The sequence below is a fragment of the Musa acuminata genome, chromosome BXJ3-9 (assembly GCF_036884655.1).
Source record: "Musa acuminata AAA Group cultivar baxijiao chromosome BXJ3-9, Cavendish_Baxijiao_AAA, whole genome shotgun sequence".
Taxonomy (NCBI): Eukaryota; Viridiplantae; Streptophyta; class Magnoliopsida; order Zingiberales; family Musaceae; genus Musa; species Musa acuminata.
Window position 1 is genome coordinate 6,861,583 of NC_088357.1, and position 25,412 is coordinate 6,886,994.

Below are 25,412 nucleotides of genomic sequence, written 5' to 3' on the forward strand. Positions count from 1 at the left end.
TATAGGAATTTATTGTGCGGATATTATAAGTATGCCCTCAATTTTTGTCTTAATATATGGTTAAGATATCACAAAAGAATGCTCTATATGCATAGATTATAGGTAGAAGGTAGTGTGTGGTAGATGATTTGCCCTTGTAAATTTTAGTATAGCATATATGTCTCCTTAATTCCCAAATATTAAATGTTAAATATATATATATATATATATATATATATATATATATATATATATATATATATATATATATATATATATATATATATATATACTCTTTCAACTAACATTCATAAAATAATAACTAAGCTAAAAATTAATATATATATATATATATATATATTAAAGATAAAAATAATTTAAAAGATAAAAGTAAGATTACACAAAAGGCTAAGAATTGCTTGTAGTGTAAGATAAAAATAATATCAACTAATTTAATCGATAAAAAAATTTAATATCTTATTTTTATCATTTATCCCTAAGAAGAAAAACTCTGTATGTCGTCGTCAAGCAGGCAATTCTTGCCGGCCTCAAAGGCAAACCAGCTGGTCTTATCATTAGCGTCCAACAGACGGATTACTTTTTCTCTGATCTCTCCTCCTCTGGTTTTCTTTGTCATATCGTCATCCGAAATAGAAATGAACACACTTTCCATTCTGCTCGTCTCACGGGTGACCTCAGTCAGCTGCTCCCCTTGCACAAAATGACAAACAAGTCAATGCTGATACACTGTAGAAGATCACGTCAAGAAATATTCGATGAGAGAAGAAGAAGAAGAAGAAGAAGAAGAAGAAGAAATGGGAATACTCACAGGCTGAATTTTCTTGTTGCTTCTCTAGAGAAGAAAATGGTGGCGTAAGTTTCTTGATGGATCCACACGATGTAAGAGTGGTTGAAGAGAAGTCGTCAGTACTTAGATCTAGTCTTCTTTTCAATGTCCGAGGAGCCACTTCATCGTGGAGCACATGCATTAGGATATAAAACAATAATGTCAGAGTCCTTTCTTTTCTTTCGTACAAAGACTGAGTCAAAATAGGAGGCGGCTTGAAGTTAAAAGATATCCTAAGAACATATCTTACAATTATAAATAAAAAAAAATAAGTAAAAAAATAATAGAAGATAAGAACAATCATCGAAGACAACGATGACTACAGCAAGGAGAAAGCTACAGCAATATAGAAAGCTATAATAGAGGAAGAAGCCATAGCATAGGAAAAAATTGTAATAAGGAAGGAAGCTGCAATAAAGGAAAAAACTATAGCGATGTTATAGTGATGCTACAGCAGAATCAATGAGGTGAGAGGTGGGTGACTGCGATGGCTTGAGTTTGTGCACGCAATGGCGATCCACACAGTGCTGTGTGTGGCACGGCTATACGTATACGCGAAGGAGAACGCATCGGACCGCTGAGTCCTGACGTGCAGACTGTTGAGGGCACAGGCGTTCTCTTCGTTCTCCTTAAGTCCGTCGACTGTTAATAGATCAACGAAGACTACTACGGTGAGGAAGATGAGGATTGACTATGGAGCCTCTTAGGAATGTGGCTACAGTGACGTTGGTCACTAGCCGAAGACAGGAGCGAAGCTTCGCTTTTCTCACTGCTTTGATACCATGTTGAAAAGAATAGAATATAAGAAGAATTATTAAAGAAGTTTTTTTGTGTTCACATGTCCCTCTTCTATTTATACAATAAATATAAGTTAGAAGAAAAAGATTTTCTTAATAAAAGATTTTAATAGAGTAGAGAGATTTCCTCGAGGAAATCTTATAGTTCATCGAGTTGAGGAGATAATATCTTAAAGACACCAATATACATGAGTTAAATAAGATCAGCAAGAAATGTTGAATGATGCGCCAATATATTTTGGAGACAGCGATACTAGCAATCATGTCTTCAATGGCTCCATTGCATTTGGAAAAGTCTACTTTGAGATCATTCACAACATCTCCTTTTCGTACTAACTGGAAAAGCAAGGACGCAGTAGAAGCCAGACCAGGATGGCAGCACAAGCTAAGCCCACCCAAGAACCTGGATGTGCTGCTGCTGCTGCAATGCTTCGGCCCAGCCTCCCACTGTGGAACAAACAGAAATGGAGGAGATGGAATCATCAGCTATTTATTGAAATCAATGGCGCAATAGAATGGGATTGGCATGCTGCATGAGCTGCAAACTGGCACTCGACTTACTCGACAGCCTCTCTCATATGATCCTGTCAGCCAGCGACGGCAGGCGGCGGTAGAAGTTGACGGCCGCTGGCGGCAGGCGGTCCCGGAACATGGGATGCCGCAGGTAGTAGAACCCCGCCGCCACCACCGCCATCCTCGCCGGCACGACGTACAGTGCCACCGCCAACAAGAAGCACAGAGCCACGAACATTCCTGTCGCCCGCGGGTCCCTCCACGTCACCAGCGCCTGCACCCGCTCCACCTGCGCCGCCACGTCCCCCAGCATCGCCTGGAACCTCGCTGCCACCCCTCGCATCCGGTCGTACCGCGCCCGCACCACCTCCGGCCCCCGCGCGCTCGGCACCGGGTCGAACTCCTCGTCCAGCTCTTCCCGCTCCACCGCCTCCGCCTGCGACGCCCTCAGGCACGGGTGCGGCACCGGACCCCGCGCCCGCCGCCGGTACCTCCACGCCCCGACCACCGCCACGTGGACCGCCACCGTCGGCGCCCCCAGTTCCGGGAACCACACCAGCAGCACCAGCACCCCGTGGACCAGCAGGGTGGTCGTTGCGTTCCGCCACGCCCTCGTGTCCTCGACCCACCTGGCCACGTCGGCCACCCACGAGAGCGCCGCCACGATCCGGTACCAGTTGGCGCGGACCCGCCGCATGCTGTACCCGCGCGGTTCCGCCGCCGGATCCAGCACCCAGAGCGCCACCTCCCGCTGCAGCGACGGCTCCGACCTCCCCAGGTGCGCCGCCACGATCCGCGCTGCCGCGAGGCGGAGCGGCTCCCGTTGCGCCGCCGGGATCGGTCGAAGGTGGTGCATCGCCGGCAGCATCGGCTGGCCGTACACGTGGAGAAGGTCCAGAGCGGACCCGGCGCGGGAGAAGCGCACGGCGAGCTCGATCTCCCCCATCCGCTTCACCCCGGAGGGCAGCAGCATCACTAGCGGATAGGATCCGCGGTAGATCCGATTCGTCTCCAGCGTGGAGAGCCGGATCCGCACCTTCCCCATCGGGCGCGACGTGGCGTCCTTTCCATCGTCCGATTGGTCGAAAACGGCCACAGTGAGGACGGTGCATGGATCATAGACGGGCCACGTGTACTGCTCGTTCCAGGCCGGGTCGAAGCTGTTCGCAGCGGTGCGGGTCCGCGCCCACTTGGGCCCGTACTTGGCGACTGCGTACGCATCGGTAGTCCCCTTTCCGTCGACAGTCCGCACGGGGAGTAGGCCCCTGCACCCGATGATCCCGACCTCGACGACGCCCACCGGTGATCGCCACAGCTGCCGCGCCGACGGCCGGTAGTCGCTCTCGGCGTGCTGCGGCTCGTCGGACACGTGGTATCCACCGTCGAAGCACACCCGCACGTGCAACCGGAACCCGTGGACGGGCCTCCGCCCCTTCTTCGCCTGCGCTTCTTCGGAAGTGGGCAGCAGGTCGAGCCACCTAGAGGCGACCTTGCGGTCGTCCACGCGGCGCTCGATGGTGGAGAGCAGGATGGAAGCGGACCCGAGCACGATGGCGTCCTTCCCGTGGCGGAGCTCGAGGGAAATGACCAGCTTCTGATCCTCACCGAAGGGCTCGGCCTCCACGAAGAGGAGATCTTCATTCCACGACGGCGGCGCGCCATTACGGCTAACGGCGTTTCGCGTCTTCAACACCTGGAACCCAAGCGCTGCCCTGACGTAGACGGCGTGTTCCTTGATGGGCGACGGCACAGTGTCCTGGGCCTCGATGACGGTGGCACGGATGTACCAGAGTTTGGGGGAGACGTAGACCTTGGAGTGGGAGCCGGCGTGGCTCGTCGGGGCGTCGGCCTTCCACGCGTGGGGGAAGGAATCGTCCGCCTGTGTGCCGACCCATGAGGCGAGCATTAGGTCGCCGCCGCGGCCGCGGCCGCCCTCGAGGCGGTACCACTGCGGGGCCAGCGGGCTGTCGGGAGGATCCCGCAGTGGGACCTCTGCGACGTCAAATCGCACTCCGCCCAGGAAGTGCTCCTCCTCCTCGTCGTTGAGATCGGAGAACGGGGGGAGATCCCACACGGAGATTTCGAGGGCGGATGGGTCAGCCGCGGCGGCGGAGGCGTCGCGCACGAAGGCGAATGTCTGGTTCCACTCGAAGAAGACCGATCGCCGAGCGGTTCTTGTGCTGACGTGGCGACCGTAGGCGGCCACCCGGACGTGAGGTTTGGCGTTGCCGGGAAGCTTCCGGGCCCGGACGACGCGGACGAACAGATATTGCATCTTGTCCACGAGGTCGTACTTACTGCGCTCCATGGCCTGGTGGCTTCGCGCCGGCGGCGCCATTTGTCGGGGCTGGGGGACCCAGTTCGGGGTGGACTCCTTCTCCGGTTCCGGTGGCGGAGGCGGAGCTTCCGTGCTAGGCTCCGGCAGAGGTGACGGATTCGCTTCGGCCGTCTCCGCTGGATTCCCCGTGCCGCCATTCTCCGTCACTGGAGGTGGAGCGTCGGATTCCTTTGGCTTCTCGGTCTCTGCTGCAGCTACCGGTGGCTCCTCTGGTGGTGGCGGCGGCGGCGGCGACTTTTCTGATTCCGGCGCGGCTGTATCGGGAGCTTGCTCAGCAGCCTCCGTCGGCTGCACCGTCACCGGTGCATCCGTCTTTCCGGCATCCATGTTAACAGCCTCAGCCGGCGGCGGTCGCTCGTCCGACTTTGGTGCAGCCTCACTCGGCGGCGCGGGCGGTTTCGGTTCGGGAACCGGTTCGTCAACGTAATACACTTTTAGGTAGATGTCGCCCCGGACCCAGCTGAAGAAGCTCTTCTTCTCCACCGGGAAGCTCTCGACGGCCTCCTCCCCCTTCTTCACCACCTTCCTCGAGTCAATCCGCACCCGCCCAAGAAAATTGTTCCTCCGGCTCGGCCCGACCCTCCGGTCGTGGTACACCTCGACCTCAACTGGCTCTCCGGCGTCGTCGACGGGGCCGATGACATTGAACTCGAGGGCCTCGTTCCACGTGGGGCTGAGATTGCGCAGTACCGTCTGCGTCTTCCTCCGCTGCCCGTCGAAGTCGACGACCACGTACGGGCTCGACGTTCCCATGCCATCCTTTGGAAGTAGATCGTGAGCTTCCATCACCTCCACTACGAGCTTCCTGGCCATGGAGGCCATTACCACTAGATTCCAACTAAGTGCTCGAGCACTCTACCACCGTAAACATCTCGCTCCTGCCTGAGACCGCATACGAGGATCACTGCCTGATATATAGCAGTGGGAAAGGGAAGGTCGATTAACAGCATGCAACAAGCAAGAAGGGGAGAGGATGCTTAACTTCACATGCAAGGAGGCCTTCTAATCTATTTCCTCATCATCATCTCTTTTGCCAGGGAGATTCCCTATCTTCTGTGTGTGTGTGGCACAACGCTTCACCCATCCCCCTCTCTCCCTCTCTCTCTCTCTCGATCGATCGAGCGTGATGGGCATCAAAAGGGCAGCAGAAAGAGCCGAAAGTTGCTTTAATCTTCACCGACCAAGTTCTTGTCCTCATTCCGGCGGTCCCATGCTTTGACACGCGCCTTCCGGGTGCCGGCTGATGGTGGATGGCCATGGCTATTCCTGGCGGTGTTGCTTTAATGGTAGTGCTGCTTTGGAAAAGAGAAGGGAGGTGCTTTTGACTTGGGAGGATGTGGTAGAGCTTAAAGTACTACACTTTTCCTTATTCCGTAGGAGATTGAGGAGGAGTAATTCTCGGTGGGGATTGTTATATATTGTGGGCGAGAGAAACCTTGAAATTAAAGTAAAAAAATTAACAGATTAGTAAATAAAAAATATATTAAATGATTGACATTGTTTATATCGTTTGATACTCGTCGTTTATATTCACGAATTAAAAATTAAACTTTATAAAAAATATATAACTCTTTAAAGTTGAATTAACTAATCATTTTACGTAAATCTTTAAGGATTTGCTCTTAATATTCTTCTAAAATTACTTTTAAGTATCTTTTTCTTCTCTCATCAAAATTTTAAGATATATAATATATTTTATAATAATAAATTTTATTTTAATAGTCTATTTATTTAATTCATAATTATAATCTTATAAAAAAATTAGGATGGGTCTTTTGTCATGAGAATAAAATTAAAATTATCACGAGTTTAATTGATTAATTGGTTTATCAAATTTTCTTAGCCTAAATTACTAATTAAAATATTTAGACTAAAATTAATAATAATATACTTATTAAATTCTTATAATATAATCTTAATCTTATTCGCTTCTCATATGAGACTAATCGGAATATTATAATTTTTTCAACTCAAGAGCTTGATATCCTCGTTAAGGTCTAACATAATTCAAATCAAACCCTAGTATGATATGAGTCGTCTAACTCCATCCACGGATAGTCATTTTCTACTTGAGCCCTCTCATCATACTTAAATACTAGGTCGACTCTAATAGCATATATCATGATCTAAGTTTAATGAGTTAATTGGCTTATCAACTTCGTTTGACACAAACCATTAACCATAATATTTAAACTAAAATTGATAGTAATATAATTATCATATCTTTATAGGTCAATTTAATCTTATCCACTTATTGTTAGTTATAAGTGTCATACAAATCATGAGTGATGACACTTATGACATATTTTGACAATCTCTTTACTTATTATTACTGACATTATTGTGGTGATATTAGAGATACAATGTAGGTACTTATTGAAAAATAAGTTCATTGATTGATTCATTTACGAAATGTTGGATGGTTAATGATACATGATGTTAAATAACGATTTCATGGTTATAGTTATGTGTTTGGTCCTTAGATTTAAGATACCAAAGATATTTTGTATGAGTACTTCGATGCTGGATTTATAGGTTTGGAAGTTATAGATCTGACACAATTGTTCTCAGGAATGACAACCAACCTTACAAAGGTAATCGAGTATCAACAGACAATCATCCACTCTTGGTATCACGAGAGGAATATCTCATGTGTGCTCGCTCAAACAAAATCCCTAGCTAGGGTCATTCGGATTGAGAGAGAAATTTTTTAGGAGAATATAATTAGAACGAGACTTGGATATGATTCCGTATGGGCTTGATGTTACTACTATAGAGAAATCTAGGGGCAACATCACATGCACAGTAGAAGAACAAAATAAAAATAAAAATATCAAATTTTCCAAATAGTGTTCATAATCATACGAAACTTGGTATGCAAAAACCCATAAAACTGAAAACCATGTATGAGATAGCTATGTTACGTAAGAAGATAATATATCTTTGAATTCCTACATATATGTGGGAAAGGACGAAAGAAAAAAGATTATATATCATAAAGCAATATAAAGTAAAAAAAATCATAATAGTAATAAGGAAAAAGATTATATATCATGTTATATGTGTCATCACTCACGTGATTAGCTTGCAAGGCATGTATGACTAGTAACCATGCCCAATATACAGTCTTTGGGATATTAGATGAATGAAAGACCATAGATACATAGTAACTGAGGATAAATATGTCCGATGGATTATATCTCATATACCATTTAGGGACTATGACATAATGATATAGTACGTCCATAGTCGATGAGTTGAGTAAATTGTCATGGAGATAATAATTCAACATATCAGAAGGAGTTCTTACAAGATGGATGTTGCGACGAATAGATGTGCGGATATGAGATATCCAATTAGATAATTGGATAGAGATTCAATATCCAATATGGATATTATCTATTAATGGTTAAGTAGCTTATACTTCTATAAATAAGAGGAACCTCATGGTTCATAGGCTAAAATTTCTAGTGGTCGCCCCTCCTATTCTCCTCAACCTCCTCTCCTCCTTGGCTTTGGTAGCCTTGTGGTGCACGTGGAGACAGGATCCCATAGTGATATAAGGAGCATCATCGCTACGTTTACCGTGTGGATTAGCACTAGAGAGGAGTACATGAGTTCTCCTTCATCTACTCCATCAAATTTAAAAATATCAGGGATACATGATCTCCTTATGTAATACTTCTCACATGTGTAGTTTTCGATTTTACGACTTTCTATTGCATCAATTGTCATATAATTATCAAGTAGTTGACTTTAGAAATCTAGTTTTATTTTTATTTTTCATTGTGAATTCGTAATTTTTCAACACTTCTAACGTGATACTAATCAAAATATTATAAAAATACATAATATTTTGCCTAAAAACTGTCATATGTTTAGTAAGAAACGTGATTGGCATTAAAAAAAATCATAGATCATAAAAAAATTATTGAAAAGATGAATATGCACTTCAAAAATAAAACCTCTATTTCATTTATCTCCTCTTTTTTTAAAAATTACATTGTCTCCTAAATATAGAGGGTCTAACGAGAACTTTGTCTTCAACTGTGAACAAATAACTCTTGAATTGAAATCACCTATCTAATAACAAAATTTAAGTTTATATTTCATGCAGTATTTTGTTTGTTTTGAGAGAACAAGAAAGAAGTGTGGCCTACATGTAGTGTATCACGTTCCTCACTCTACTACCCTTTGCAGGAGAAGCAGTGAAGAGATCGTAGAAGCCATCTCTTCTTCTCTAACGTCCAAGGAGAAAATGAACTTTCTGGATGTTGTTGGATCTGACTTCATTTCAAACACCACCTTCTGCAGTGAAGGTTTGTACGTGATGGGGAGAAGACTGTGTAGTATAGTGACCAACAGGTGATTTTTGACAACTCAAAGTAGGAAGACAAATGCCATGGTGAAACTGTGCGGTGTATATGTTCTTTACGTGGGTTAGGAACAGGTAAACCCTCGTTTGCCGGTTGTCAGGTAGGGTTAGGAAAGAACGGGAAGAAGTTTATTATATGGTGTAAAGAATACGGTGGAAAGAAGATTTGATTGGACAGATACAAAGTAAGTATGCAAAAGCCAGGGGGAATACATTGTTTTCACTGTGCGGTATATGCTCTACGGGGGAGTGAGGATTCTGAGCTTTTACAGGCTGCCTTTGCGGAAAGAACGGGGAGAAGATAAAATTGAAGTTTCAGTGAGATCGGAAGCATAAATAATTGTGGACTTATATAGCTTGAGCAAATGGACACCTTAATCATAATTGTGAAACCATGTTAGTAGTAATTAAAATCTACTTCCATGGCACATCATTAATTCCAAAAAAAAAGGAGAATTATGGTGAGTCCAATAAGCTTCATGATATATATATATATATATATATATATATATATATATATATATATATATATATATATATATATATATATATATCTTTGTACTGTCTTACATTTAAAAAATTTATATTTTAATCTCTATAATTCTAAAAATAAATAAATAACACCATATACAAAAGTGATATATAATAAAATAATTATATATATAAAAAAATAATTTCAACATTCTATATATGGAAGCGATATTGAAATTATCGTTTTGCTATCATTTTTGTATTGATTCAGCACGTAATATCACCACGTGTTATGTTTTTCGTCAATGCAACTAATAACGTTATGACAAATGAGATTATTTGTTTAATTTTTAAAATTATATGGATCTTAATATAAAATTTTTAAGTACAGAGATCATAATACTAATAGGATCCAAGTATAAGAAGCAATATATAATTAGTTAGAGAAAGAGAGAAAAACTATAAACTAAATTATTTTACTATCAACCAAAGAATAATCAAGAATGCTTACTACCTCACAAGAAGTTGAGCATTATGTCTTTTGGATCAAACCTAAGAATTGTGAACTAAATAACACATCTCTTGCATGTCTATCATTTTCGTATCATATCATATATTATATTTTTTATCAATACAGTTAATGATATCATAGTAAATATGATTATTTTATTACGTACCAAAAGAATAATCAAGAATGCTTACTATTCTGCCTAAGGAATGTGAACCAAATAGCACATCTCATGCGTGCGAATGCAGTTATTCTCCTAACCCTGTCGATGCGATTCATTCATTCTGCTATTCTAGGAGGACCGATAGGCTCCCGCTCGTAGCTCTCATTCCTTGTTCTTGTAGGCCTTCCACCTGCTCTAGTTTTAGCCATTACATTAAGTTTGCCCATACATGGAGGTAATCATCACATCCAAGCAAAACGAAATGCTTCAAGTTCTAATCCTATCAGTTAAGCTACCAAAGCCACATCCATTTAAGGGTGAAATCTGTCTGTCTTCCAACTCCATTCTCCGAGGCCAAAGAAACCACTCCAATGGAAAAATCCTACGAAGTGTTCACTCCATCTTTCGAATGGATTCGAGGAAAGGCCGCCGACACTCTCCGCGTTCGTCTCCAAGGTAATCAAGTCCATCCTCCCCATCGTGAAGAGCGCAGTTTCATGGCTGTGAGCTGTTCTTGATGTTGCAGGATTCGAGAAGAATCAGATCAAGGTGCAAGCTGACAACGAGGGCGGCCTGAGGATCACCGGTGAACGACCACTAGGTGGGAATCGATGGAGCAGACTGTGGCAGGACTTCGCAGTGCCCGAGGACTGCAATGTCGAAGCCATGCAAGCTAAGTTCCAGGAGGAGACTCTCTGGGTTACTCTCCCAAAGCGCGAAGCGCAGAAGGGGAAGGAGTTGCTGTTGAATGCGGCTGTGGCCGTCCTGGTGTTTCTTGGTCTTGCGCTGTATCATGTGAGGGAGATGTGGACTAAGAGATCAAGCTAGAGCTGATGTCCTTGATTCAAGAATAATGATCGTCAACGATGCATGCATGGTATGCATACATTCGTATGTGTGTGTGTGCGTATATATATATATATATATATATATATATATATATATATATATATATATATATATATATATATATGGGTAATTGGATCCACGTAATGTCGTCGTCATTATGATGACATCGGATGATACAAGGCCTCTGCACGTGGCGTGCCGTGCCGTGTTGTCCCGCAGCGTGACGCGTCACTCCCAGTGTGGCCCACTGAATATTGCACGTGCCGGCGGCCGAGCGGGTTTCTTCTGACTGTCCGTGACGGGAGAGGTGCAGCGCATCCCGAGATCCCGATTCCGTACAACGAGCGATCGTCACGTGTTTGACACGTGAGTAACGGCGTAAGAAACGGCATACGTCGATTTAAATTACACAAATGGCCTCAGAGATTAGTGGCATTTACGTCATTTTAGCTGAGGTAGTCAAAGGCTACGGAATCTATGTACGGACACCGAGCAGGTTTGAGGACGCAAATAAGGCGGGCGGAGTCGAGGAGAGGGTGCAAGGAAACTAGCAGTTTTGCTGCCTTCCCCCTTGCGAAACCACGAAGATTTCTCTAGCCAATTCTTCCCCCTACAGTGGACTCCGGTTTTCTCCTGTTCGAATGCATCCGATGGCCCCCGGTTTTGCTTCCCCCGGCCCTCCTTTATAACCCGCCTATCCCCCACTCCTCGCCAAAGTTCCCATTTTTTTTCCACTGTCCCCTGTGGATCCCGATCCTTGTTTCTACCTTATTCGCTCCAAGTTTGGCCTTTTGCCCGGAGTCCGTAAAGTTGGTACCTTGGGCGGTCTCGCGGCGAGCTCTAGGGGCCTGGATGAAAGTGGAGGCGAGCAATGGGGAGGAGGAGAAGAGATCCGGGTCGAAGAGGAATGGGGAGATGCTGGTGAGGGGCAGGAGATGCCGCCGGAGGACCCGGTGGAGGGTCACCGCGATCCAGCGCCTGTTCTTGGCCTGCAAGTCCGTGTTCAAGGGCCCCGGCACCATCCCCGAGCCCGCCGACGTTGAGATGCTGCAGCTCCTATTAGGTATCTCTTCCGAACCCCTTCCACATCCTAGGGTTGCTTTGCATGAGTTGATCCGATTTGGGAGCTTCTCTGGTACGTAAGACGCTTTGGCCAACCTCTTTAAGACAAGCAGCTTCCAAAGCAAGGATATATTCTTCTTGATATCTAGTACTTTGTTATAGTACGCCAATACATTCATTCTTCGACTTGACTTCAATAATATTTATTTGTTCTGATGCTGGCTTGCAGTGTTTGTCATTGCATATAGCCATGCTCTGTTTTGATTAGCAATTTAAGGGTACGGCACTCTGTTTGCTAATCCATATTGTTTTGGCCTAATGAGAAGGCCTTGCCATCGCTATCTGCTGCATCGAGACCCCAGATATGATCCATGAAACTAAAATTTTGGGTTAACTCTGTCAGTCTTTCTTGTCCTATGTAGCATATATTAATTTATGGGCCAATTCTGTTAAATGCATGATTTTTGATATGTCATCAAGTGAAAGTTTTTTTCTTTTTTTCCTGTATGTACTTAAATCATGGTTTATATGGGAGGATAGATGACATGGTATCATCAAGTGAAGATTTCTTCTTGTTTATTCTTGGATGCTTGAACCTTTTTATGGAGAAGGATTAATTGTGAGATTAAAAAATTTAGAGGTTCGGATCATGTCGGTGAAGGGCCTAAGCTGAGGTTTCTCAGTTTCCTTGTGTTTAGTTGGCCACACCTTGAAGTCGCGTAAACAGCGTTCCCACCATTGTAGGGATTCGGGTGGGAAGTTCAATGTGCTTAGCCTTTGCTCTGGATAAAGATATTGTTTGTTGACTTTTAGGATCATGTCGGTGAAGGGCCTAAGCTGAGGTTTCTCAGTTTCCTTGTTTTTAGTTGACCACACCTTGAAGTCATGTAAACAGCGTTCCCACCATTGTAGGGATTGGGGTGGGATGCCCAATGTGCTTAGCCTTTGCTGTGGATAAAGATATTTTTTGTTGACTTGAATCCTTGATACTTGGGTTGCAATGGATCAATCTTTATTGCAATGATTGAAATATCGTATCTTATCAAAATTTCAACATTCTCTCGGTACAATATGGTATTTGTATTGAATGGTATATATATATTTCTATTGAATGGTATATATATATATATATATATATATATATATATATATATATATATATATATATATATATATATATATATATATATATATATATATATATATATATATATAAGTAAAAAATTTTAATTTTTTTTTCGAAGCATCATCACCTCTCTTCTCCCAAAGCGAGACGACGTTGCCTATATATATATATATATATATATATATATATATATATATATATATATATATATATATATATATATATATATATATATATATATATATATATATATATCTGTGACGTCGCCTCTCTTCTCCCTCACACGGGGCGACGTCACAGATTTATTTATATATATATTTATAAATAAAAAAAATCGTCTGATAGCGAGTGGTCCGCGTACCAATTTACTGTCGGATTGGTACATACCACCCATACCAGGCGGTATCATTTGAACTGTATACGTTGCTTTATTGTATCCTTAAGATTCTTACCAAGATTATTTAATTGTTTTCGTTGTCTATCTATTGTGGCACTAGAGTTCTTCTACTCGAATGCTTTTATATCATCTTAACGTCATCCTCATATTTAAGGAAATAGAGATCTAAGTGTATCTGACATGAATCTCCCAACCATTTAAATATAATTAATAACTTTAATATCCTTTGGTCTCATATGTCTGATCATTAACTGAATTGTTCTACTTATAAAAGAAACAGAGATCACATATATCTTAATTACCTTGGTCCTCATATATCTATTCATTTAAATATGATTATTATACTTGTTGATGTTGAACAGCCTGTTTGTGCTGTCAGTTGTTGACAACACATGTCCGTATGAGAATCTTACTGCTGATCACATGAGACTAGGATTTTTTTATCACAAGTGCTTATAAGCTTCCTTACACAATTTTTGAGTAATTTGGAAGTCACCTTCATTCTCATCATTGAACATACTCTTGTCGAGCAGTTCATAGACAAGGCAGGACATCATATTTGCTTTTGCTCTTAGTTGTGACTGGCTCTGTTTGCAAAAGTCGATGCTCATACTCGAGGTTTTGACCTTCTGATATTTTATCTCCAGATAAAATGAGGCCAGAAGATGTTGGGCTAAGCACGGATTTACTCTTCTTTAAGTCCAAGAGTTCTTCCAAAGGAACTCCAAGGATCACATATGCCACCATATACAAGTGTGATAACTTTTCGGTAAGACTTAATAATAAAAGTGCATTCTAGATTGGATGCATTTGTTGGATATTCTAACATAATATGATGCCCAAACAAACAAAAAAATAATAATAATTGCAGAAGGAAATTTTTTGTGCGTAGATCATATAGTGGAATAGAACATAATAGTAGCATTGTGAATATGGATTCCATGAACAAATTTTATGAATACATTCTGTTTCTTTGCAGATGTGTATATTCTTCTTGCCCCCAAAAGCAGTTATTCCTCTTCATGACCACCCCGGAATGACTGTTTTCAGCAAACTACTTGTAGGATCAATGCATATAAAATCTTTCGACTGGCTCGATACTGCCACATCAAGTTTCTCTACACCCTCAGCTAAATGTAAGCTCTTTTTCTTTATGATCACGTCTCTCTGAACTTTTCAGTCCATTGGCTTATGAACCTTTCATCTGGTTGACAACTCATGCTATAATTGCAGTGAGACTGGCAAAGTTGGTGCTTGATTCTGAGTTCACTGCTCCTTGCAACACCTCCATTCTTTATCCAACAACTGGAGGGAACATCCATACCTTCACAGCCATCACACCATGTGCTGTGCTTGATGTTCTAGGACCCCCTTACTCGAAGGAAGATGACCGTGACATTACTTACTATCAGGATCATCCCTACAGGAAATATTCAGGTAAGCAGCAGCTTCTACACACCGTGTGCTTGCAGGTTGTTCTTTGCTAGTTTCATTACATGCACTATTAGGTTGTTGATAAAAGCATCACAAAACATAAATTAGGCAGTAGGTACCCTCCATAATGATATGTATCTTCTCTGTCAGGTGCTTCCTATAATCAAACATGATATTCGACCTCTCCATGCAGAGTGTTCAAGTAGCTGGTTGTTTTCTTTCCAGATGGTAGACACTAAACATTAGCATTGTTTCAGGAATTGATCTGTTAATCTGGTTCGATATTACAAGACTGATTAAGGATGACATTTTGAAGCACATAAGATTAAGTTAGACAGGAATTGATACTTTCTGTTCCTTCATTTACGAAATCCTTCGACCTTTTTCCAGATGGTGATACTGACCAAGGTGGAGTGGAGGATCATTGCCATGGATGGTTGGAAGAAATTGATGTATCCAGGTATTTGAAGATGGATGGTGTGGCGTACCTGGGCCCACAGGTTATAGATGGTTGACAACAGTTCTGACCAGTTTTAGGTCAATACTCCCCATTTGGAGCAGTGATGTCATTTACTTCTTTTCTTCTTCTTAAGTTTCTTTTTCCCGTTTTGTGAGTCTGATGTCAAGATGTGCAAAGGTGGAATTGTTTTGAAGGTGATAACACCATGGTTTTGTACTGCCTGGATTATCAATATCTGTTCAACTCCTAGTCATGGACTTCACTTTTTCTCTTTGATTCTGGGCTATGGCAATGGTCAAATTCATTCAGCTTTGAGCAATACACAAAGCAGTTAATATTTCAATTCCACATGTTAATCCTAATCTTACTTATGATTCTGGGTTGTGGCAATGATCAAATTCATTCAGTTTTTGGCAATACACAAAGGAGCTTACATATAAATCTGCTGTTGGATTAATAATGACCCAATCCAATCAAAATCCTTACTGATATCTATGAATAAAAGATTACAACATTTAGACTTCACTGCTGATTTTAGTTCTGATTTGCTGCTCATCATGCTCCCTCTGCACCAAGTTCTAAAGTTCTAAAGGGGGATTTGAAAAGATGCCATTGGTTCTTTGAGATGCCAAGACATCTTTTGGCTTTATATTGATGGAGATAATATATGACTTGGATTTGTGTCTCGAAGCTCATCAATCTTCGGAGGGGGACTGAGGTGAGATTCCTCCCTTGCTGTGAACAGCCAAGTTGATGACTCAAAAAAATATTCATGTACTGCCAATCACATGTTCAAAAAGAGAGTGTAGCCTCCTTTTTCACAGCGAGAGAGAGAGAGAGAGAGAGAGAGAGAGAGAGAGATTTGGGTCTTACTACAAAGGATCCTATCAAAACCATCCATTCCATCTTCAATTTCCTTCTACTGTGTTTTGATCTGAAGTTTAAAGAAAGAAAGGAGTAACATAGAGTTGATTTCCTCCTAAACATCACCACTGTGTTTGACATGATAAGTGGAAACCCAGAGATTAAACTGAGACAAACAATGGATTCTTCTGCTACTTAGAAGTTGGTGCCATTAGCTCAGTGGAAGATGACAAGGTTTGCAGCAGTTGTAGCTTATAGTTCATAGGAATCTGCACAAAAGATGGCCATTTGACAGTGTCTGTCATGTGGAGATGTATCCCACTGACTCATTCGCACAGTGACAGTCTTAATTTTTCCTTTCTTTTTCTTTCTTTATTGTGAGACCCACAATCTTATTCTTCTTCTTTGTTTTTATTTCTGTGCATGTCACAATAGAATTAATTTGGTCTCTCCTCTGTCACATACATGAAATCATTTATTTCTTCTTCTTCTCCATCATGACATCAGATCTGGACCGTCCATTTTGCTAATCTTGATCTATCACATCCTTCGTCTCTTACCGACGCGTGCTGCGTACTCGATCCCGACATGCATCGAGAAGTGCTGTGTCCTGGCCCCACCCCTTCTCGTCCTCTGCCTGCATGCCACGTTGCAGTCGAGTCATCATACGTCAGATATCTCTGTTGTGACTGCTATTGTCCCACTTACAAACGTTTGATTGCGAATGGACGTCCAGTCTTATCGTGTCCCGTTGCCCCAACGCATACCCCAATTGTGGCGGTCCACTCACTTTGCTTTTGTTAGTGGGGCCCGTTCGGAACTGAGAAGTACAATAATTGGGGAGATTCTGATGGTCTGTGTCAACTTTGTGTCACCCGCCACCAGGGAAAACGAAAGCTTCTCCATGCATGAACTCGCCCCAATCGACGGCCCAGAAAGCTCATCTCGGCCATCCGACGGCCGAAACCTTGTGATTCATCTGATGGACTGACATGTTCTTTCGGTATTTGTCATAGGCAATCTCGTCAAATCATGTGAATTGTAATCGGCGGTTCAGAAAGCTCGTCTATGCCATCGGACGGTCGAGACGCCATGATTCACCTGAAGGACTAATATAACCTCCTCTTGAGCCTTGAAATCGACGGTCGAAAGGCTCCAATCTACCATCGGATGGTAGAGACGCCATGATTCACCCGAAGGTCTCGAACGACGGTTTTGTATTTATTATGGGTAATTTCGTCAATATGTGTGAAAAGTGGCGCCTTAACAGAGCCTGCGACCGTTGGCAGCGGCGCCGGAGGAAGCGTAAGGCGGAGGAGAAGCCAAAGAAAGAGAAACACTCGAGGGCTTCGATCTCCCCCTTCGAAGACCCGAACAAGGAAAGAAGAAAAAGGGAGGTTTAAAGGCGGAGGGAGGAAGGGGGGGAGAGAGGGAAGGCTGGCCAATTGCTCCTCTTTTGGCTTCTCTTTGGCTTTAATGGTGCCGGAAGGAAACTTAAAAGTAAGAGAAAGCGAGATCTCTCGGATGGTGCTTGGCTCCTGCCGTCGTGGCCAAAAAGGGACACGGGGTCTTGTTGGTATGCGCCTTCGGCTTTTGCCCAGTTCGATGTACGGATACTCTTCGACTTTTCCTGTTCACCGCACACCCGTGAGAGAGAGAGAATGTAACTATATGTAAGAGTTCTGGTTCCAATAACCCTAGAGCTTTCAAATTGAGCTTAGCTTTTTTCTTAGTGGATTTGGCGTTGAAGAAAAGGAGGAAGGAGTAATCTTTCGTAGATTTTATGCCTATGAGTGTTACATTGTAGCTTCTCATCTTCGCATGTCTCCTCGATATGTGCAGTTACTGAATGATTTCGGGTGTTCTCGCCAGTTGAAGGAGGGGAGAAAGGAGTGAGCTTCCGTAGTTCCGTCTTCCTGTTGCCGCTATTTCGTTGCTTCTATTGCTGCATTGCTCCGTTGCAGACCGAGGCTGCTAAGTTGGAATCTTGATTCGTTTCCTGGGTATTGATTGCTCCCGGTTTGCTTGAGCTCCCAGCTTCGCTGATGCAGCTGGCAGCTGTGTTACAGTAAGGTCGAAGGTATCCACCCGCTCGTCGAACTATTTTTCAGTCGATATCAGCTTCCATCTTCCTCTCTAAAACTAATTCTTTAGTTCTATTTTTTCTAAAGGAAAAATCTTCTGGTGAGATCAGAGCAGAAGTCGATCCAAGCTGATAAATTTCTGTTGCCAAAAATGGCTGTTGGAAGCTACCCTTGTTGTTTGCTCGTCTTATCCATGATCTTGATCCTTACTCCGTGCGCATACCAATTGCAACCAGCAGAAGTTTTGTCCCTCCTCCGAATCAAGCGGCTCTTGAACTACCCAGCTATCTTAAGTAGGTGGAATGTTGATACAGACTTCTGCAGCTACGAAGCAAACCCATATGTAACTATAATTTGCTACGAAGAGAGCATAACCCAATTGCATATAACCGGCAATAAGAGTGCTCCACCTCTTCCTCGAAGCTTCTCTATGACTCTCTTATTTGCTACTCTGTATCGGCTCCCTAATTTGAAGGTCCTCTCTCTGACATCCCTGGGTTTGTGGGGTCCCCTGACCGGGAAGATTTCTCGTTTATCTTCTCTAGAGATAGTCAACATGAGCACAAACTATTTGTATGGAGCAATTCCTAAACAAGTTTCCAGACTGACAAATCTCCAAACTCTGATACTTGATCATAACATGTTCAGTGGACGTGTTCCGGATTTGTTAGGTGAGCTTCCACGCCTGTCTGTTTTGAGCTTAAAGAACAATTCTTTGAGTGGGCCTCTGCCGGATTCCTTTAGCAGCTTAAAGCCACTCAGGGTGCTTGTGCTGTCCTCCAATAGCTTGTCAGGGGAATTGCCTGATCTCAACAGTTTATCAAACCTTCAAGTGCTGGATTTGGAGAACAATTACTTTGGACCACGGTTTCCAAGCTTGGGGAGGAAGGTTGTCACCCTTGTGTTGAGAAAGAACAGGTTTTCTGGTGGCTTGCCAGCTGAAGTAAATACTTATTATTTGCTCGAACACTTGGACATATCCTTCAACAGATATACTGGGCCCTTCCCAGCATCTTTGTTGTCTCTGCCATCTATTCATTATCTCAGTATTTCTGGAAACCGATTCACTGGCATGCTTTTGCAAAGTATGTCGTGCAATGGTGAACTTGAGTTTGTGGACTTGTCGTCAAATCTTCTGACTGGGAACTTGCCGACGTGCCTGATTTCAGACTCTAAGAACAAGGTGACTTTGTACTCGGCAAATTGTTTTGCGACCAAGGATCACAGCCAACACCCATTATCATTTTGCCAGAATCAGGCATTGGCTGTGGGAATAATACCTCACAAGGAAAATAAAGTGTCAGGTGCTAAAGCAACCCTTATGATTGGAATCACGGGAGGCATTTTTGGAAGCATTTTTCTTGGGATGATAATTTTCTTTTCGCTTAAAAAGGCTACTACGAAGCCGGCACTGAACAAATCACAAAGAAGTTTAGCAGAGCATGCCTCTGTGGGGTATTCTTCCCAGTTACTCCCCGATGCAAGTATGATCTCCCTCCATCTCTTAATCGTGTCATTGGAAAGTTGATAATATACTTATGCCTCTCAGTACTCATCTGTTAAGACGGTGATTATGAAATTGTTGCAGTTGGTGGTTTTGTGAATTTAATTTTACTTGTTAGTTGTCACGAACTAATTTAATTTAATATAGTTGTATTATTTCCATCTTATCTATGATTATTGTTTTTTTCCTTTAAAGGTTACATATTACAAACAATGAAGCTAGGAGAACTTGGTGTTCCACCTTATCGATCATTTTCCTTGGAGGAACTTGAAGCTGCTACAAATAACTTTGACACATCTAGTTTCATGGGAGAAGGTTCTCATGGTCAGGTATGTCTTGTATTCCTTGACATCCAGGTCAATCATACCTCTAAGTTTAAAACCAAATAAGTTGTTGTCAACTCCAGTATCCATGTTATTATAAGTTTAAAACCAAATAAGTAGATAGTCTCACTATATTTTTTATAATATAAACCAATGAAACAAATTTTATCTTCTAAAAATCTAAAGACTTGATATGCTAAAACATATCGTGTTAATTTCTTGGGTGGAAAGTATTTGCTTATGCAAGCCATAAATTTGACATCAATTTCAAGCTTCAGCTATATGGACTTTCTAAAATATTTGCAGTTTGTTTGAGAATTCCTTATTTTTTGGCATCAGATGTATAGAGGAAAACTTCAAGATGGTTCTCTGGTGGCAATAAGATGCCTGAAACTGAAGAAAGCCCTAAACTCCCAGAATTTTAGTCGTCACATTGAACTGATTTCAAAGCTGAGGCATCACCATTTAGTCAGTGCCCTCGGGCATGGCTTTGAATATTACCTGGATGATTCCTCTGTCAGCAGATTATTTATTGTTTTTGAGTTTGTCTCAAATGGAACATTAAGAAGCAACATTTCAGGTTAGGTGTCAATTGGTATATGGCAAATTCTGATGTTAATATCTTTTTTTCTTGAGACACATGTTTTTCCTTAATTGTTGATTATGTCTATTGTCCTCCCTCTCTCACACTCTCTCACGAAATTTTCCACAGAGGGAGTTCCTGGAGAAACGCTTACATGGACACAGAGGATATCAGCTGCCATTGGTGTTGTAAAGGGCATTCAATTTTTGCATGGAGGCATGGTACCTGGCTTGTTTGCAAATGATCTGAAGATCACAAATGTTCTTTTGGATGAGCACCTTGTTGCAAAAATCAGCAGCTATAATCTGCCGATACTAGCAGAGCATATGAAATGTGAGGTAATAACAGAACTTTTGCATCCTTTGCTTCCTGTTGGAGTTGATCAATATGATTTCTGTATATTTGTTTTGATAGAAATCATTTTGCATCTGAGCAGATGATGGTTGGAAGTTCTTCAAGTGGGTTAAGAGAACCCAACGAAAGGTGCGCAACATGCTTCTTGTAGTGCTCAAGACATTCAAATAAAATGTTAATCTCCTACTCCCAAGTACTTGTTAATGTGCTCCATTTATAATTATCAAATACAGACATTCAAGTTCTGTATCAGTGATCAATCTTAGGAATCTACTAACCCAGTATTCTAATGGTAGGCACCAATATTCTTAGCCAAGTGTGTTAAAACTTGGTTTTCCATTTACAAGTGTTGAAACATGATAGGCCTCGAGTCCAGACCGACTCCCTCTCCTGTCCATTGGGAAGTAACAGACCTTGACACATGGAATTGCTTCCTCTCTAAAGCGGAGCAACATACTCCATTGCTTCATCAGTTCATGTCTATAGGGTTGGGCACTACAAGACAGCCAACCTTTGTCTTTCTCAAAAAAATATATGTATATTAGAAAATAAAAGAATATGCTTTGTCATGGTGAGCCTTGGTAAAACTGTACATTGACCCTCTCTAGATTCCATGCATTTGGCTCATCCTTTTTATGGTCTGTACTGTATTCTCTAAAAAAATAGTGAGCATAGAATTTACAGTGCATAGATGATTTTTAGGTGGGATTTTACTTTTTTCACGAGCCATGAAGTCTCATACCTAAATACATCAAAACACATTTGTATTGAGATGCCTACAAGAAGGCATGCAGCAGAGCTATTTTTTCCTTCCTTTTGTCTTTCCTGATTTCTTTCTTTCTGTTCTACTTACTGTACACATTGTATTCAGTTGCTTTCCCACACATGCCTGTAATCTATGTTCTAAAAACAAGATTGATGAGTATAAAACTTGCAATCCATAGTCCATTTCTTGGTGGGGTTTATGCTTTTTCGTGAACCCATGAAGTTTCTTACCTCAATGCATCAGACAAATGTGTAAAACATATTTGAATTATTTCATTGTTGAAGTGCATAAAAGAAAGCAAAGCAATCGGCAGAACTCCTTTTCTCCTCCTCTTTTTTTTTTTCTTTTTTTCTTTCTATTTTTGACATGCCACATTACTGCTTTGCAGAACAAAGTACATGGATAAGATCGACATACATGATCTTGGTGTCATCTTACTGGAAATTATAACCGGAAGACCAATCATATTCAACAGCGAGGTTGTGAACATAATGAAAAATCAGGTATGGAGCAGTTTTTAATCTCTAATATCATAAAATTGCAATGAGTACAAGCTTTACGTAACAATCGAGTCATTATATGCTTTCAAGCATAATTAATCATCAAACTGGACGGATTCTTGTATAGAACTGTTCATCTTGACCTGTTTGTGTTTCTAGCTGCAAGAAAGCATAGCAGCTGATGGGATTGCAAGGATGAGCTTTGTGGATCCAGTGATCATTAATGCATGCTGCGATGAATCATTAAAGACTGTTATGGAGATATGCTTACGATGCCTTTCGAAGGAACCAACACAACGACCCTCGATCGAGGATGTGCTTTGGAACTTGCAGTTTGCTGCTCAAGTCCAGGAATCTTGGAGGAGGTACTCTCACAGCAGCGAAGAATCCCCGCTTTCACCTTCGCTTCCTTCACAATCACCAATAGCGCTTAGCTGCTAACACCACTCTTTTAAGTGCAGAGTCATGATACTGAGACCTGCAAAGCAGTTTGATTCATTTGATTAGTTAGATTGTTATGGTTTAAGTACTTGCTTGTTGTTGTATGTTAAGGTACTACTTAGACCAAGACTTGGCAGATCTGACCAAGATAAGTTTTTATTGATATTATTTTCGTTTTGAGATGATTTTCCATAATAACAAGTCTTTTTATGTTTTTTTAGTTTTCGGATTCAAAGAAATTTCTATATATTATTGATAATATGAGTTGAAATATTAGAATCAATTTATCAAGTATTATAAAAAAACTTCTGTAATATTTGATTCAAAATATAACCTCCTTTTGCAAGAGATAGTCAAAAGCTGTTGCTCCCTCAACAAAGGCAAATGAATTCTTGGTTGAAATTTTTGGCTTTAAAGGAAAAAATCAATCAAACTAGAAAATTAGATTTAAATTTAGACTCATTGTCTATGTTTACTTAAAAAAATTAATTTTTTTTATCACATGTGATAAAATGACGAGTGAGGTTAATCAAACCCAAGCACCAATTTGATATCTTGTTACTTAAAAGGTTGTATTAAATAGGATCACCTTTATAGGATTCATGAATCTTTAGATGTGACTTCTAATTCTCTATAAATAGATAGAGATTGAGGTATTGTGTATGTAGAAATTTTAGTTGTGTGAGTGCAATATGGAGAAATTATAGATATAAGGAAAAATATAATTATATAAGGATTCTTATCCATAATATTCCCACCACCTCAAAACCACTCCCTCTTTTCCTATCACCAAAAATAGCTTGATAGATTAGCATTTCTCTTGAGCAAAAACTAGCAAAATATTACTCACTACTCTCTCTCTCTCTCACAGTCTTTGATTGCAACACTTAAAGATAATTTTTTCCCTCAAACACATAAAGAGGATCTTGATTTAACTAGTGGAAAACCACAGATTCAAGAATGGATTTCTCAGACGGCAAGCAAGATCTTGCCATCTCCTGTGGCGTGAAGTGCTACATCATTTGCCCTCCCTCATTGTGTGATGACAGTGTACACCACCAACCTTCTTTCCCACACCATAGGGGCATGCATGCATGCATCATATTACTTGACATAATCTTTTCGAGACTTTGCATTAGAAAGCCTCGCCCACAAGCACTCCTCCCTCACGAGCTCAACGTGGCGCCCAGCTCTTCTTTAACCCCGGCCTCGACGGATGCACCACCATGGATCCTGATGGCGGCGGCGAGAAAGAGTGTGGTGAGAAGCCCAACCGGCGTGCAGCGAGAGTCGACGCCGGGAAGCGGGCGGCTGCCGTAACTCCGGGGTCGCCGAGGGAGGGCGCGGCGGGGTCGCCGTGCGGGGCTTGCAAGTTCCTGCGGCGCAAGTGCCTGCCGGGATGCGTGTTCGCGGCGCACTTCGCGTCGGAGCAAGGGCCGGCGAGGTTTGCGGCGGTCCACAAGGTGTTCGGTGCCAGCAACGTTTCGAAGCTGTTGTCGATTGTGCCCGCGGGGCGGCAGCACGACGCCGTGGTGACCATCTGCTACGAGGCGCAGGCCAGGCTCGCCGACCCCGTCTACGGCTGCGTCTCCACCATTCTCGCAATGCAGCAACAGGTCCTCTCTCTCTCTCTCTCTCTCTCTCTCTCTCTCTCTCTCTGGGTGAAGTAAGAGGAACGGCACTCTGTTCACGTTGTATGCGCATGTGCCATGGGATTGGGGGGAGGGGAAAGCTCCACCACGCCACTGGTGTGCTTGCCGTGTTTTCTGCAACTGATCATATCTCATGCATGCATAAAGATCTTTGCATTCTATCGCAAGGTGTCGGCGCTGCAGGCGGAGCTGTCGATGGTGCACTCGCAGCTGCTAAACACCCGGTTGGCCGTCGCGAGCGTCCTTCAAGCATCGCATCGAGCGCAGCACATGGCGGCGCTGCAACCGGCCTACTCCAACAACTCGTCGGCGTCGAGGGACATGGTAGACGTGGGAAGCTTCCCGGAGAGCTTGGACCTGGGAGACACCGACCCAGCCTCGAGAGATCTGGAGCCTCTGCAGCTCTTGCAGCAGTCGCAGGATGAGGAAGAAGACGCAAGCCACGATTCTGTTGCCTTCCGCAACGAGCCTTTTGTTCCCAAATAATTGATCTTAGACTTGTCAGGAATCCATTTCCATCAACAACAGTAATAACACCAGAAATCCCAACCTACGATAAATAAATAAATAAATATATATATATATATATCGAAGCGGAAATCTGACTTAAAATATAATTGTAAAGGAAAATGAAAGAGAATATATTTTTGTTCACATATCAATTAGAGTTATTAGCATTTTAATAAAATAGTTATGATAATAACCAAAAAATACCAATTATAATAATAGTTATTATTTCAATAAAATAGTTTTGTTTAGAAATATCGAACAATTCTGGCACATACAATCACATTTTTGTCTCGCTTTTAATTTATTATTTTAATATTACGGGTTTCCTTACCGAGATTGTATACCTTCATTATTTACCAACCCCTATTGCATCACAAAGAGGCAAGTCAAATTGTCTACTGTCTCGACACCGTTTCATGGAAACCTCCCTCCCGTTTGATGAGCGCGTCCCATGGGACCCACTTGTGGCGCCATGGATGTCTCAGGTATTCGAGCGGGTGTCAGTTAATCAG

At 42.4% G+C, this 25,412-nt stretch overlaps 5 protein-coding genes across 10 annotated transcripts; 4 read left to right on the forward strand and 1 right to left on the reverse strand.

Moving 5' to 3' along the window:
- Positions 1–1,837: 1,837 nt before the first annotated feature.
- Positions 1,838–5,574, reverse strand: LOC135649644 (multiple C2 domain and transmembrane region protein 16-like). Its single transcript, XM_065168222.1, has 2 exons — positions 2,185–5,574; positions 1,838–2,070 (listed from the first exon to the last, which is right to left on the reverse strand). Exon 1 carries the CDS (start codon positions 5,294–5,296, stop codon positions 2,198–2,200), a length of 3,099 nt encoding a protein of 1,032 aa, XP_065024294.1. The 5' UTR covers positions 5,297–5,574; the 3' UTR covers positions 1,838–2,070; positions 2,185–2,197.
- A 4,762-nt stretch (positions 5,575–10,336) lies between these two features.
- LOC103997557 (inactive protein RESTRICTED TEV MOVEMENT 2) lies at positions 10,337–10,871 on the forward strand. Its single transcript, XM_009418813.3, has 2 exons — positions 10,337–10,447; positions 10,518–10,871. The coding sequence occupies exons 1-2, from the start codon at positions 10,363–10,365 to the stop codon at positions 10,817–10,819; spliced, it is 387 nt and encodes a 128-aa protein (XP_009417088.1). The 5' UTR covers positions 10,337–10,362; the 3' UTR covers positions 10,820–10,871.
- Positions 10,872–11,380: 509 nt separating this feature from the next.
- LOC135585836 (plant cysteine oxidase 1-like) lies at positions 11,381–15,602 on the forward strand. Of its 2 annotated transcripts, none has more exons than XM_065168223.1 (5): positions 11,381–11,975; positions 14,073–14,194; positions 14,405–14,561; positions 14,659–14,862; positions 15,250–15,602. In XM_065168223.1, the coding sequence occupies exons 1-5, from the start codon at positions 11,693–11,695 to the stop codon at positions 15,372–15,374; spliced, it is 891 nt and encodes a 296-aa protein (XP_065024295.1). In that variant the 5' UTR covers positions 11,381–11,692; the 3' UTR covers positions 15,375–15,602. The 2 variants fall into 2 exon arrangements, with proteins under 2 accessions (XP_065024295.1, XP_065024296.1); XM_065168224.1 differs by having other exon boundaries at positions 11,381–11,903.
- Positions 15,603–17,470: 1,868 nt separating this feature from the next.
- Positions 17,471–22,918, forward strand: LOC135582835 (probable inactive leucine-rich repeat receptor-like protein kinase At3g03770). Of its 5 annotated transcripts, none has more exons than XM_065166596.1 (9): positions 17,471–17,856; positions 18,026–18,263; positions 18,355–19,751; positions 19,967–20,100; positions 20,434–20,674; positions 20,807–21,015; positions 21,114–21,160; positions 22,186–22,300; positions 22,457–22,918. In XM_065166596.1, exons 3-9 carry the CDS (start codon positions 18,419–18,421, stop codon positions 22,736–22,738), a joined length of 2,361 nt encoding a protein of 786 aa, XP_065022668.1. In that variant the 5' UTR covers positions 17,471–17,856; positions 18,026–18,263; positions 18,355–18,418; the 3' UTR covers positions 22,739–22,918. The 5 variants fall into 5 exon arrangements, with proteins under 5 accessions (XP_065022668.1, XP_065022669.1, XP_065022670.1 ...); XM_065166597.1 differs by having other exon boundaries at positions 18,056–18,263; XM_065166598.1 differs by having other exon boundaries at positions 17,471–17,790.
- Positions 22,919–23,964: 1,046 nt separating this feature from the next.
- On the forward strand, positions 23,965–24,876 carry LOC135650017 (LOB domain-containing protein 20-like). The gene is made up of 2 exons (XM_065169069.1): positions 23,965–24,354; positions 24,559–24,876. Exons 1-2 carry the CDS (start codon positions 23,965–23,967, stop codon positions 24,874–24,876), a joined length of 708 nt encoding a protein of 235 aa, XP_065025141.1.
- The last annotated feature ends 536 nt before the right edge of the window (positions 24,877–25,412 follow it).

Bases quoted from the DNA above. Each gene is read 5' to 3' on its own strand.
- LOC135649644 (XM_065168222.1), bottom strand. From the start codon at position 5,296: ATGGCCTCCATGGCCAGGAAGCTCGTAGTGGAGGTGATGGAAGCTCAC.
- LOC103997557 (XM_009418813.3), top strand. From the start codon at position 10,363: ATGGAAAAATCCTACGAAGTGTTCACTCCATCTTTCGAATGGATTCGA. The intron at 10,448-10,517 runs GTAATCAAGTCC...TTGATGTTGCAG, and splicing joins TCTCCGCGTTCGTCTCCAAG to GATTCGAGAAGAATCAGATC.
- LOC135585836 (XM_065168223.1), top strand. From the start codon at position 11,693: ATGAAAGTGGAGGCGAGCAATGGGGAGGAGGAGAAGAGATCCGGGTCG. The intron at 14,195-14,404 runs GTAAGACTTAAT...GTTTCTTTGCAG, and splicing joins ACAAGTGTGATAACTTTTCG to ATGTGTATATTCTTCTTGCC. The intron at 14,863-15,249 runs GTAAGCAGCAGC...ACCTTTTTCCAG, and splicing joins TCCCTACAGGAAATATTCAG to ATGGTGATACTGACCAAGGT.
- LOC135582835 (XM_065166596.1), top strand. From the start codon at position 18,419: ATGGCTGTTGGAAGCTACCCTTGTTGTTTGCTCGTCTTATCCATGATC. The intron at 19,752-19,966 runs GTATGATCTCCC...TTTCCTTTAAAG, and splicing joins CCAGTTACTCCCCGATGCAA to GTTACATATTACAAACAATG. The intron at 21,016-21,113 runs GTAATAACAGAA...GCATCTGAGCAG, and splicing joins CAGAGCATATGAAATGTGAG to ATGATGGTTGGAAGTTCTTC.
- LOC135650017 (XM_065169069.1), top strand. From the start codon at position 23,965: ATGGATCCTGATGGCGGCGGCGAGAAAGAGTGTGGTGAGAAGCCCAAC. The intron at 24,355-24,558 runs GTCCTCTCTCTC...TTCTATCGCAAG, and splicing joins TTCTCGCAATGCAGCAACAG to GTGTCGGCGCTGCAGGCGGA.